The 14,405-nt window shown below is 43.3% G+C and overlaps 1 protein-coding gene across 1 annotated transcript; it reads right to left on the bottom strand.

Moving 5' to 3' along the window:
- Positions 1-413: 413 nt before the first annotated feature.
- On the bottom strand, positions 414-13,272 carry LOC106676567 (V-set and immunoglobulin domain-containing protein 8). The gene is made up of 4 exons (XM_076878664.1): positions 12,469-13,272; positions 11,881-12,216; positions 10,312-10,674; positions 414-2,554 (listed from the first exon to the last, which is right to left on the bottom strand). Exons 1-4 carry the CDS (start codon positions 12,527-12,529, stop codon positions 2,379-2,381), a joined length of 936 nt encoding a protein of 311 aa, XP_076734779.1. The 5' UTR covers positions 12,530-13,272; the 3' UTR covers positions 414-2,378.
- Between the last annotated feature and the right edge of the window lie 1,133 nt (positions 13,273-14,405).

The raw sequence follows: 14,405 nt of genomic DNA, 5'->3' as shown, positions 1-14,405 counted from the left end.
TTATTGAGGTGAAAAGGAACAGTTTGTCCCGTACTTCAGCTACAATGAAAAAGACACAAAGCTGGAGTTATTCTGTCTTTGCTGCACAGCTGCATCTTCTCCTTTCATTCTCTCCCCCTCCCTCTCCTGTTGCTACTTCAATCATGAAACTGATCAATGATCAGCTGATCGGCTCTCTTGTTTATTTATCGTTCACTTTGCGCCAGAAAGAGGAAATCAGCGGATGTCGCGCTAAACAACAGCAGCATGTTTAAGCTTGATCAGCTGTTGTTAGAATTTATTTAATATTAATTTCTAGTATCAGAATCAGAATCAGAATCGTGTTTATTGGCCAAGTATATGTGCAGTCACATACAGGGAATTTGGTTCCGGTAGATGGTGGCTCTCAAGCACAGCAATGTAAATCTCACACACAAACACACACACAAGTGTCTATATATACACATTACACATACATACACAAAGCTGTGAAAACCAACTATAAATAACGAATCTAAACTTGTATACATAAAATACAGAAATAAATGAGGTGGAATGAATACTACAAAATGTACATAAGGTGCAGTTGCAGTCTGGCAGGGGGAGCAGTGTGACAGGTGACAGGTATCAGCTGATGTTTGCTGGAGCCACAGCTGCAAAAAAGCTGCTGGTCATGATATCAGTTTGGTTATGTGGTGAGAGGGAAACATGAAGATGAAACCAGGAGATGTCCTTACTGAATCATCAGAGCTGAACAGGTGATGGAGAAACTGGTTTACCTTTTAGTTAACATGAATGAGCTGAAGTTATGAGCTGTTTCTGAGAGACAAATAACCCCAGGATCCTTTTTTTACTTAGCTGACAGCTGGTAACTGTGCAGGTGCGGATCTAGCAAAGTTTTGCCAGGGGGGTCAGGTAGAGCATTAACAGGGAGAGGGGGGCACAAGGAAATACTTTTCTTTCTTATTCTCATTTAAAATGTCTAGCTTTTAATAAATAATTATCTGAATCTTACAACAAACGATTGATAGATTGATGCATATATACCATCAGAACAGTGTACATCACTGTCACAACAGCGTTTATTTTCATTCAAAGGCTTTATGATTTTTCCTATAATGGTGGGCCGGTCTCTAGTCAAAATGCCCGGGACGATTTTCTGTCCCAGTCCAGCCCTGTATGCAGCTCATCTGCAGTCTGGTGTTACCTACATCTTCCTATTCAGAAGGCAGAATTTCCGAGTTCTGAGTACAATCGAAAGCACCACGACTGCAGTTTTTGTGTTGGATGTAAAAAGCGCACATGACGCTGTGACGTAGGCTAGAATCATGGCAGCAGTCAACGACGGTCCAGGCGTGGGATTTCTCTCGTGGAAATATGCACATTATCTTTTCCTTTGGTAGGTGGCACAGTGCACTTGTGGCAAGTAAGCAAGCTAGAAGACTGGCACTCTGGCTGGGTATCCATTTAGCAACACATTAACAAGAGAGGTCTGAGTAAAACCAAAGTTACTTTCCCTAGTAACTAGTTACTTTGAAAGTAACTAGTAACTTGAAGTAACTGAGTTACTTTTGATGGAAGTAACTAGTAATGTAACTAAGTTACTAATTTAAAGTAATTTACCCAACACTGGTTGTAGCAGAGTAGTTGGGGTCTGGGATGCGGGTCCTCCCTGCTGCTGCACAGCCAGGGGCTGGTCTGCTCAAGGCGGTCTGCTTGTCTCCACCCCAGGGAAAAGGGTAACATACACACATCATAATAAAATATCATACGATATAATCACACACACACACACACACACACACACACACACACACACTTTGAACTACACTGAAGTGTTTTAAAAACCTATGTCGTTATAAGATTATATATTGTGAAGATTTAATAATTAGGATTAACCTCCTAGGACCTTCTACCTTCTCCACATATGTGGACATCACATTTTGGGACATCTAGACCAAAATACTTAATTTTTCTCTACAAGGGTCTGATATCCACTTAGGAGGACATTATATACACTGTTCTATGAAAATTTGAAACATATGTGGATCTCATTTTTCTCAAAAAACAAAAATTAGGTAAAAAAAAAATCTGGTAATTCTTTTTTTTTTTTGTTTCTTTAGGTCCCAATCAACCGAAATAGCAAAGAAAAATTAAAAATGCATGCCATGAAAGAATTCGGGTCTTAGGAGGTTAATATGTGACCGGTTGTCCCTTTGGGCAGGGCTCTCAGCCAGAGGGTGGATCTAAAGAGGTTGGATCTCCACATCGTTGGTGGGAGAAGGTTATCAGGATGGCTTCAAAATTTGCGACCACACTTGTATGCTGTATAACAAGTAGCCCTGATCAGATGACTAGGGACATATGTCCCTATCTCCTCTGGTGATTCCATCATCTCTTCAGTTCATATCAATCAGATGCTGTACTGTACTGCCCGAATTAAAATCAGTATTAGAATTGCGTCGTTTTCTTTTGTAGGTGATATAAGCAACTTCAGCAGCAAGAATCAGACTCAAAACTATCAGACCAACTATCAGTCCAACAGATCCATCCATTCCATGGTTTCCTGGTTGATCTGCAGGTGAGAAAAAGGTGTAAGGTGTCAGCTGTCAGGTAGGGGACGAATGCAGAACAGAACAGAATCCATTTCCTTCTCTAGTGCATAGGATTAGGTTAAAAAAAAAGAAAAGGTTCAAATGTGTAGAGAGTGTGAAAATTTGCATAACAGTGTTTTTTTCTGTCCTCTTTCATTTAAAAACTAAAAACTGACTAAAGCTGCAGCTGTCATATAGTTGTTGAAAATGGCTATTAAAAAACAAACAAACAAAAGGCTGTCCCAATTTGAAGGCTGCTCCAAATGCGTCCTTCATTTCCCCAGATTTGAAGGATGGGTCAGCTGTATCCTGCGTGGCCCAACCTGTCCCAGAATTCATAGCGCCGCCCAGCAAATTCCGTTTTCCAACAGTGTCGGCAGCTACTTAGTTTTAAAATTATTCTTTCTGTGTCACAAAATAAACATTTAACATATTTTCAGGCAAGAATGTAGCTGTGTAAACTTCAAATATCTGCTCAATTTATTAACAAATCATATATTTGCAAAAGTGCTCTGATATTTTTGGAGACGTCTATTACTCACCAGCTCAATAGCTGACTGGGAGGTCAAGGCTCACTAGAGCCGGTGAGAACAGTGAACTCCCAGCACATCGTTTTTAAACCGTCCACGGTGTTTCACTACTCAGGTTAAACATGATATAGAGTTTATTAAGCTCCACTAAGACAGCTGGTGACACAAATCAGAAGGGTGTGGCCTAGAAATTGGGACACTGCTATGTAAAGCCATAACCAATTGGCTAGTGCAGTATACAGAAACATCTTTGCCAAGTATGGCTGGAGGTCCCTGTGGGACTTCCAGATACAGATGGAGAAGCTGGTGGTGGCTAACCAGCCGGACATAGTGGTGCTAGACAAACATGAGAAGACAGCCGTAGTGATCGATGTAGCGATCCTGAATGACAGCAACATCAGGAAGAAGGAATATGAGAAGCTTGAGGAATGCCAGGGGCTCAGAGAAGAGCTCGAGAAGGTGTAGACGGTGAAGGTAACAGTGGCATCAGTGATAATCGGAGCACTAGGTGCAGTGATTCCCAAGCTAGGCGAGTGGCTCCAGCAGATCCCAGGAACAACATCGACATTGATATCTCACAATCCTAGGAACAGCAAAGATACTGCGCGGGATCCTCAAGCTCCGAGGCCTCCGGTAGAGGACCTGAGCTTTAAGGAATTTTGTAATGGACGTGTGTGTGTGTCATATATATATATATATATATATATATATATATATATATATATATATATATATATTAGGGGTGCAACGATACACAAAATTCACGGTTCGATATTTTTTCGATACAAAAGAAATGTTCATGCATTTTTAATTTGTCATTTATTAAAATTATAAATATATATTTTAACTCAAAAGTACAGTTTTTAAATTTAACCCTAACCCTTGTGCGTGTTTTTTATTTTGACAGCGAATGCGCACCTGCGGACCACTTATGTGCAGCCCTGGTTATTTAGCTCGTCATATTGCAGCCACAGAAATTCTTTTGTCCATGAAACCATAAAGCTGCACTTTCTTTTTGCCTTATAGTCTGATTTGTCATAACTTCTCCGTTTTGTGGTAAGCTTTTCTTTGGCTGTCACTTCTTCACCCTGACCTGTCTTATTTGGCTCAGCAGAACTAAAATATATATCCTGCTGCTTTTACACACGCACTCACATAAGCTCAGCGATTCTCTGCGCAATCAACCTCTCACATGTTTAAGCTTGCTGCGGGAGATTTCACTTGTCATGTTTGCATAGTAAGCTAACGATTAATAAGACGATGTCAGAGGAATTGGTGCACAAATTATCATCACTCACAGATCAGTGCTGTCGCTCTCTATACACAGTTCGCACGATTGCAAAGTGAAAGCAAAAAACAAGCGCAAATTCAAACGCGATTTCAATATGTCACATATTGACAGTGGCTCATCGATGCCAATGACATAATTACCCAGCTACATTTCTGAAAGAATGCAAAAGCATTGACATATATTTTTCCTTCCTACAATAGCCCGAGGGGCAGGGCAGAGATAGATTTTGGTAGCCCGACTGAAAAAATCGCTAGCGATATTGCGAGCCCTGTATCTGATTGAGGAATCACTCATCTTTGGAAAAGAGAGTTTATTACAGAGAAATGTCTCTTTCCAAAATAAAAGCTATACTATCCGCTTCTTCTGGGCTATATTCTCAGCAGCATATTAAACATATATAAGGAGAATCATGTGCTAACAGCTGTCTAAATGACTCGGCTAAAGTTAGTAGCATGCTTGTTGTTTTTGTCTTTGCACTAGGATGATGTCGGCGTAAATGTGCAGTCATATTCGTTGTGTTCCCACTAGTGCTTTCAGGTTAATCTCGTTGAAATGACCTTAACGCCACAACACGGCAAATCTCCGTTAACGAGCTACTGCCGATCGCCCCGTGCATGGGGCTAGACGGCCAACACGTTAACGAGCTAACTGCGCTAACACACTAGTTCCCACCCATGTAATTGAGCATTGCGTGGCACATCCAACATACTGTTTTACTTTAGTCCATGACTCGCCATGACTTCAGGGTCATACGTCACATGAAAACCAAAATAATTCCAAACGCCAGATCTGAATGAGGGTGGGGGAGGTCCATGTTGCAAGGAGAGCTTAACTTCTGTCTCGCTAGCTTGCCCTGCGCTCTTCCTTCTGACTAGGGCTGCCACGATTAGTCGACTAGTCACGATTACGTCGACTATCAAAATCGTCGACGACTGATTTAATAGTCGACGCGTCATTTGAAGCTTTGTAAGATCCCAAAAGACGCAGTAATAAGTAGCAGGATTTAAGAGTGTAATAACGGACTGAAACAGAAGATCGCAGCACTGCATGTACAAGGATGCCAGCTGCCGTTAAACCCTGAAGAAGAAGAAGCTCTGTCCCAGAATTCATAGCACGGCCCGGCCCGGCTCAGTTTCCAACAATGGCGTCAGCTAGTTAGTTTTAATATTACTCTTATTATTCTTTCTGGGTCACAAAATAAACATTTAACATATTTTCAGGCGGGAATGTAGCTATGTAAACCTCAAATATCTGCTCAGTTTATCAAGACACCACATATTTTCAAAAGTGCTCCGACGTTTTCGGAGACGTCTGTTACCCACTAGCTCGATAGCTAGCCGGGGGCTAGGCTAACTAGAGCCGTGAGAACACCGGACTCCCAGCTAATCGTTTTCAAACCCACCGCTGTCTTTCGCTACTCAGGTTAAACATGATATATAAGTCACTTAGATAACTTAAAATGTTATTGTTTGGCTTTTTTCAGTATTTTATTTGTTCCTGAGTAAATCAGTTTGGCTGAGACTAAAGTTATAGTTTTTACACAGCTGAATAAACGTCAAGCAGACAGCTGATTATCAGAAGTGTGAGATGCTCGAGAATTTACTCCGGTGTCCTGTTATATTTTAGATAGCAAGGAGTTTATTAAACTGAAACAATCTGCAAACTTCATTAAAATTTAATAAACTATCATCTTGTCTTTATTTTTAGTTAGCACAGACCTTAAACACTTAAAGCTGTAAGCTAATGATAGTTATATAAGAGCAGATGCTGCTGGTGCAATAAGCTGTACGTTTTACGTCCAATGGATGATGATCTGATTAGTCGACTAATCGCAAAAATAATCGGTGACTAGTCGACTATCAAAATAATCGTTTGTGGCAGCCCTACTTCTGACGATGCTGTCTGTGTTGAGCGCTCAGTGGATCTGCGCTCGACAGTGCAGCCTAGGCGGAGTAGTCGAACGCAGATTCACTGAGCGCTCAACACAGACAGTATCGTCAGAAGGAAAGTTGATAAAATAAATTACAAATTTTGTATTGTTCGATACATATGCGTACCGAACCGAAAGCACTGTATCGAACGGTTCAATATCGATACGAATATCGTTGCACCCCTAATATATATGTATATATATATATATATATATATATATATATATATATATATATATATATATATATATATATATATATATATATATATACAGCAATTAGTTAAGATAAGATAAGATAAGATAAGATAACCTTTATTAGTCCCACACGTGGGAAATTTGTTTTGTCACAGCAGGAAGTGGACAGTGCAAAAGTTATGACGCAAAAATTAGAATACAATAAGAATAAATACAGTACACAGCTGTACAGAATAGAATAAAATAATATACTATATACAGTAGAATAAAATAGAATAAAAATATACAATAAGATAAAAATAGAATACGAATGCTATATACAACTGAGTAAAAATACAACGATGCCAGAAAAGATTATTGCACTTAGTGTTATTGCACATGTGTGGATGTGTGTGTTTGTTCAGTTAAAGTCTTTGTTGTGGAGTCTGACAGCAGTGGGGAGGAAAGACCTGCGAAATCTCTCCGTCCCACACCGTGGGTGCCGCAGTCTCCCACTGAAGGAGCTGCTCAGTGCTGTCACAGTCTGCTGCATGGGGTGGGAGACGTTGTCCAACAGGGATGACAGCTTAGCCGCCATTCTCCTGTCACTCACCACCTCCACTGGGTCCAGAGGGCATCCTAGAACAGAGCTGGCCCTTCGGATCACCCTGTTCAGTCTCTTCCTGTCCCCAGCAGAGATGCTGCCGCCCCAGCAGACCACACCATAAAAGATAGCAGAAGCCACCACAGAGTCATAGAAGGTCTTCAGGAGTGGGCCCTCCACCCCAAACGACCTGAGTCTCCGCAGCAGGTACAGCCTGCTCTGCCCTTTCCTGTAGAGGGCGTCTGAGTTATGAGTCCAGTCCAGTCTGTTGTTCAGATGAACACCAAGGTACCTGTAGCTGTCCACAGCCTCAATGTCCATACCCTGGATGTTCAGTGGTTGCAGTGGAGAATGCTTGTGCCTGCGGAAGTCTACCACCAGCTCCTTGGTTTTACTGGCGTTGATCTGGAGGTAGTTCAGCTGGCACCAGTCCACAAAGTCTTGAGTCAGTCCTCTGTACTCCTTGTCGTCCCCATCAGTGATGAGGCCGACTATTGCAGAGTCATCAGAGAACTTCTGCAGGAAGCACTGGGTGGAATTGTGGGAGAAGTCTGCAGTGTAGATGGTGAAGAGGAACGGAGCCAGAACCGTTCCCTGTGGGGCCCCCGTACTGCAGACGACCCTGTCCGACACACAGCCCTGAGTCCTCACATACTGTGGTCGGTCGGTGAGGTAGTCCAGGATCCAGGTAGTGAGGTGATGGTCCACTCCGGAGTTCACCAGCTTGTCCTTCAGAACCGAGGGAAGAATAGTGTTGAAGGCACTGGAGAAATCAAAGAACATGATTCTCACAGTGCTTCCAGCGGTCTCCAGGTGAGCGAGGGAACGATGTAGGAGGTGAATGACGGCATCATCCGCTCCAATGCCAGGCTGGTAGGCAAACTGAAGTGGGTCCAGTGATGAGCTTGTTAGGCGCCGAAGCTGAGCCAGGACCAACCGCTCCAGGGTCTTCATCAGGTGGGATGTCAGAGCCACCGGCCTGTAGCTGTTGAGGTCCTTGGGGCGTGAAGTCTTTGGCACTGGTACAACACAGGAGGTTTTCCAGAGCTGTGGGACTCTTCCCAACCTCAGGCTCAGGTTGAAGAGGTGCTCCATCACCCCACACAGTTGGTCCGCGCAGGACCTGACGACCCTCGAGCTGATGCCATCTGGGCCCGCTGCCTTCTTGCCATTAATCCTCCTCAGTTCCCTCCTAACCTGGGTGGTTGAGAGAGACAGGCTGGAGCCTTGTGTTGAGTGTGTATTGGATGCTGTTGTTGGGGGTGGGGGGGAGTGAGCAGGGTGAATAGAGGAGGTGTGAAGTGTCTGAGGTGTCAGAGGTGGAACAGCAGCAGTGGGGGTGGGTGAGTCTGCAGCCGATGTTGTAGACTGTCTCATGGTTGAATCAAATCTGTTGAAGAAATGATTCAGTTCATTTGCCCACCTCACATCCCTCCCAGGCAGAGAGTTCTGCTGTTTGTGGCCTGAGATGGTTCTGAGGCCTCTCCAGACTTCACCAACGTTGTTTTGCTGAAGCTGGTTCTCCATCTTCTGCCTGTAGCTGTCCTTCCCATTCCTTATCAGTCCCCTCAGCTCTCTCTGCACCCTTTTCAACTCCTCTTTGTCTTTGGATTTGAAGGCCCTCCTCTTCTGCTTGAGGACAGCTTTAATTTCTGGGGTAATCCAAGGTTTGTTGTTGGAGAAACACCGTACAGTCCTGGTAGGTACAGTGTTATCCACACAGAAGTTTATATAGTCAGTAATGCATGTAGTAAGGCTGTCGATGTCCTCTCCATGGTCGTCACAGATCACCTCCCACACAGTCGCCTCCTCGCTCTCCTCTGACCATCTCTGCACTGTGCGGGTGGCTGGTGGCACCCTGCGCACTAAGGGCTCATACACAGGGACAAGGTGCACCAGGTTGTGGTCAGATTTGCCCAGTGGAGGGAGAGGTGATGAACTGTATGCCTCTTCAGCATTGGCATACAGTAAGTCCAGTGTTTTATTGTCTCTGGTTGAGCAGGTCACATACTGGGTGAAGGTGGGCAGTGTGGAGTCCAGTGAGGCATGATTGAAGTCCCCTGATATTATGAGAAGGGCTCTCGGAGATTGTGTTTGCAGTCTGCTGACCACTGAGTGGAGAGAGTCACAGGCTGCATCCGCGTTGGCCGAGGGGGGGGACATACGCTGTTATTGCGATAACATGCGAGAATTCCCGGGGCAGATATTACGGACGCATGCTAACGGCTAACAGCTCAATGTCTCTGCTGCAGAGTTGTTCTTTCACAGTGATGTGCCCAGGGTTACACCATCTGTCGTTCACAAAAACTGCCAGTCCCCCTCCTTTCCTCTTACCGCTCTCTCTCGTCCTGTCCGCTCGCAGCATCTGAAATCCCGGTAGTGTCACGCTTGTGTCCGGAGTTAGCGGTGTTAGCCACGACTCCGTTAGCATCATGATGCTACATTGCCGGTACTCCCTCTGTGACCAGGTTAGCGACGTGAGCTCATCCATCTTATTGGGCAAAGATCTTACGTTTCCAATGATTACAGAAGGAAGAGATGGTCGATAACGTCTCCTTCTCGGGCGACGGCGCTCCTTCCCAGCACGACACCCCCGTCTTTTCCTCCTCAGCTCGCTGGGAATGTCGGGTCTGTCCGCCGGCAGTACCGCTGCGGGACGCAGCGCTAACAGCTGATCCTTACTGCAAACAAAGGATCTCTGCTCTGGGTCCCCAGACACGGGTGAAAAAAGTAGAAATAAACTAAGAAAAACGACCAGAACTAGCACAAAACGGTAGAACATGGTTGCAGAGTCTAATTACTGATACGTTAGTTATAAAAAATTACGAGAAGAAAAGATAAGAAAGAAAGAAACTCAGATTGAGCAGAGCTGCTGTAACAGGCTGCCGCACACGGGGGGCGCCGGAAGATGACAAAGTATTTTTAAAAGTATTCATGTATGAGAGTTTTTTTTTAATTTTTAAATTTTATAGATCACTAAATTAATACACAGAAATTCCTGTGAAGTTAAAAATAAATTGGTGATTTAACCAGGTAAAATGATCGACACTTTCACAAAGAGAAAACTCTGAGTTTAGGCTCAACACAGCTCACTGAGACATTAATCTAACTCTTTAGTTCATGTCTCAGTTATCCATAAACAAACGCACCCCAAAAACAAAGGAAGAGCTTCACCTTTGAACGCACACTGAACTCTAGTCACCCACCTGGAGTATCAACACTCAGGTACATGCTGCTGATGGGATCAGTCTTAAGACTAGCTCTCTTCCTCCGGTTTGTTCCTTCCATGAAGACACGACACTCGTATGTTCCATCATCAGCAGTGTTCACATTCTTCAGAATCAAAGACACGTCTCCATCCTTCATCTGTCTGTCCTGCAGATCCACCCGGTCCTTAAAAGATGGATGCTGGTTGTGTGATTCAAAGTGACCATCCCGGTACAAAAGAACATATTCAAGCCACAAGTCAGCTCTGCGCCACTCTACAGCTGTGATGATGTTGTTGTTTGGAGCTTTACATCTCAGAGTGACGTTCTGTCCAGACTCAGCTGTGATTATGTTTTCTGGGACTAAAAGAACAAACAACACAGAGCAGAGAGGTTAAAGGTCAAAGTACAATTATGATCAGAATGACTGACTTTAAATATTTTGTTTATTTCCTTTGACATTTGAGTTTTTAGTCATGTTGGATTTAATGAACCTCTGAACATCCAGCAGGTCACCAGTGACCCACTGAGGGGGAATTTTAGCCTCATGCTAAACATGCAAAGTGTCAGAAACTACAAGATGTTAGCTTCCACAGAACAACAACATGTGCTGATAATAAGTGAACATAATGTGTGAGAGAAAGCAGCCTCTCATTATAAGACACTGTGAGTCTCTGCATGCTGCCTTTATGGAGCTACAGCTGTTTGTATACAGTGAACAAGAAGCTTTGTAGCTGCATCCTGACTCCTGACACTACAACACATCACACTGACACACACATTACACTTCTTTGTCTCTGTCACAGCTGCATTACAGATGTTTCCACCCAGCCTCGTGTCTCCTTCACACACACTCCTCCATATGGAAATAATCCTCCTGTACTTCTTGTTATCTCAGAGAGAAACTCGGTTTAGTTCAATCTCACCTGCAGAGACGAAGACAAGGACAAACAGCAAAGTGCAGCAGAGCAGCGCAGTGCCAGTGTAATTACTACTACTTATCTTACTTATCATTAAATAAATTAACATGTATATCTTACTTATCTTAGAATGTTAAAAATGTGTGAATATGTAGTCTATGTGACTAACAGAGAACCTGAGATTAAACCTGAGTGTAAATGTGATCAGATGAAGTGTGAGGTTGTGAGAAAGTCTCTGACTGCATTCATAGATGTGTCCTTTCAGCTGCTCGCTCTGATCCAACCTTTGGTCTCTAAGAAGAGGCTTCAGGGAGACGTTTGCTACGTTGGACTGTAGGACCATCAGAAATGTGTGCAGTAACAAAACAGGCAGCACTGAAAGCAGCTCTAAGTGTTTGTGTTGTTCAATGATTTGTGCACAACAACAACAATGGGACCTCTCTCATCCATCAGTCACCATGTGGACATTTTTCTGACACACTTTGAAGCTGATGGACGTTTTGTGTCTGCACTAAGTACGTTTTCACCAGCTGGAGAAACATCTGTCTACCTCTGACATCCACCAGCTCATCCATACAACAAACAAACATCAACAACCAGGAAGCAGCTTCACCTCTGATCACACACACACTCAACTCTACTCACTCACCTGGAGGAACAACATGAAGGTGGATGCTGCTGATGAGCTTCATAGGTTGTCCGATTCCCTGAATAGCCCGACACTCGTATGTTCCAGCATCATTAAACGTCACATTCTTCAGAATCAAAGACACGTCTCCATCCTTCATCTGTCTGTCCTGCAGATCTACCCGGTTGTTAAAAGATGGATGCTGGTTGTGTGATTCAAAGTGACCATCCCGGTAAACAAGTACATACTCTTCTCTCAGGTTAGTTCTGCTCCACAGTAGAACTACAATGTTGTTGTTTTGAACTCGACATGTCAGTCTGACGTCCTGTCCAGATTCAGCTGTCTTTATTTTTTGGTCTGAAAGAGGAAACAACAAAGAGCAGAGAGGTTAAAAGTCAAAGTACAACTGTTCAACAGCCTCTTTTGTGTCTGTCACATCTGGATTACAGATGTTATGTCCACGCAGACTCAGTCTTGTTTCGCCGTCACACAGACAAACTAAATCAATAAGAAACTAGTTCTTAGAGAAATATAATCAGCATGTAAACCAGACTGAGACTCTTTATCTCAGAAATAAACTCAGTTTAGTTTCTATCAGTTAAATCTCACCTGCAGAGACGAACAGGACAAACATCAGCGTGGAGCAGAGTGACGCAGTTACAGCAGACATGTCCGTGTTCTCTGTTTCTGCTGATCTGACTCTTAGTTTGTTCTAAATGTCTGAGTCTGTTGGTGTTTTCACTCAATAACTGAACCTGAGCTTAAACCTGAACACATCAGATTACATTTAAGGTTTAAATAAAGCTAAAGCTGCGGCTCAAACTCTTCCGTGTCTCGTGAGGACGTGGCGTTAGAGTGACGTTTGGTAGGTTGGACTGAGGATGCGCAGAAATGTGTGCGTCACAACAAACGAGGCGAAGTAGAAAAGTTTTAGTGTTCAGCTGTTGAACGATCTCCACAGAACAAAATCAGAACCTCTCATGTGTCGTCATGTAGGAACAGTTTGTGTTTCAGTCGCTGAAGCACAAGAACGTTTTGTTTCTGACGGCAGTTTGATTCTTGTTTCATCGTCACAAACAGAAAAACTGAAACAATATGAAAATAAGTCTCAGGGAAATATTTTTACTGTGCAGCCAAAACTTCCTGTTTTATCTCAAAGTTAAATCTCACCTGCAGAGACGAACACGACAAACATCAGCGTGGAGCAGAGTGACGCAGTTACAGCAGACATGTCCGTGTTCTCTGTTTCTGCTGATCTGACTCTTAGTTTGTTCTAAATGTCTGAGTCTGTTGGTGTTTTCACTCAATAACTGAACCTGAGTTTAAACCTGAACACATCCGATTAAATTTAAGGTTTAAATAAAGTTTAAAGTGTTGTCGTTCAGCCACAAGCTTGTACGCAACACCCTTCGCTTAAGGATGCAGTATTTGAGTGACGCTTGGTAGGTTGGACTGTAGGTTGGACGATCATAAAGGGCGTCATAACGAAAGCGATGGAATCTAAAGCAGGTCTACGTGTTTAACACAGAACAACAAAACATAACTTATCTCATCACCAATCATCAGCCAAAGTGACGTCACTGGCAGACCAGCCGTAGAATCTGCCCCCCCCCCCCCCGCTGTGGGCTGATCCTGCGAAATTGTGGCAGAAAGACTTAAAAATACAAAGCTCAAGAGCGGTTGCTAATCATAATCTTAAATATATGTAAATTAAAATACTAGATTGGGGGCGGGGGTGTACAGATGGCAGTGTGGAGTAAAATAAGAACAGGTATTGCGAGTCATTCCGGGGGTGGGGGGGTGGGTGGGGTGGGGGGCTCATGTTTAGAAAAAGCAGTGATACGGATCCGCCAAAGTGAGCTCGTTAAGAAGCAGCAGGATCTTCTTAAAAACCACTTCAAGCAGGAAAATCCTTGTACTGTGGACATAGTTAAAGCAAAACACAGAGAGGAATGTGAAACGTGAAATAAGACAATGCAACCGCTGTGAAAAGACACCCTCTCACAGCAAAAACCTCAGATAGAATTGAGGATGCGTGGATGACTAAAATAAAAATTAACAATGTAGACTGTTGGCTCAAAATTGACACAGGAGCGGATGTAACCGTCTTGCCTGAAAAAGAGTACAACACCCAAGCACAAAAACCACAGCTGCAACCCACAGATCTGAAACTGTATGGTGCAGGAATGTCTCCACTAGCAGTTCGAGGGAAATTTACAGCTAACCTGAGCACTCCGAACAAAACTACAGTATATACATATACTAGTACATTACAGTACTAATAATTACGCACACCCCACTTTACAGTTATTTATTTGTAAAAAATGTTTGGAATCATGTACGATTTCTGTTCCACTTCTCATGTGTGCACCACTTTGTGTTGGTCTTTCATGTGGAATTCCAATAAAATTGATTCATGTTTCTCTAATGTGACAAAATGTAGAAAAGTTCAAGGGGACTGAATACTTTTACAAGCCACTGTATGTCAGTGTTGATGGACGCTAATGAGATCCACATAAGGTAAATGTATTGGGCTCTGACCTTTA

The sequence above is a fragment of the Maylandia zebra genome, linkage group LG3 (assembly GCF_041146795.1).
Source record: "Maylandia zebra isolate NMK-2024a linkage group LG3, Mzebra_GT3a, whole genome shotgun sequence".
Lineage (NCBI taxonomy): Eukaryota > Metazoa > Chordata > Actinopteri > Cichliformes > Cichlidae > Maylandia > Maylandia zebra.
This window is presented reverse-complemented; position numbering and strand designations above follow the sequence as displayed.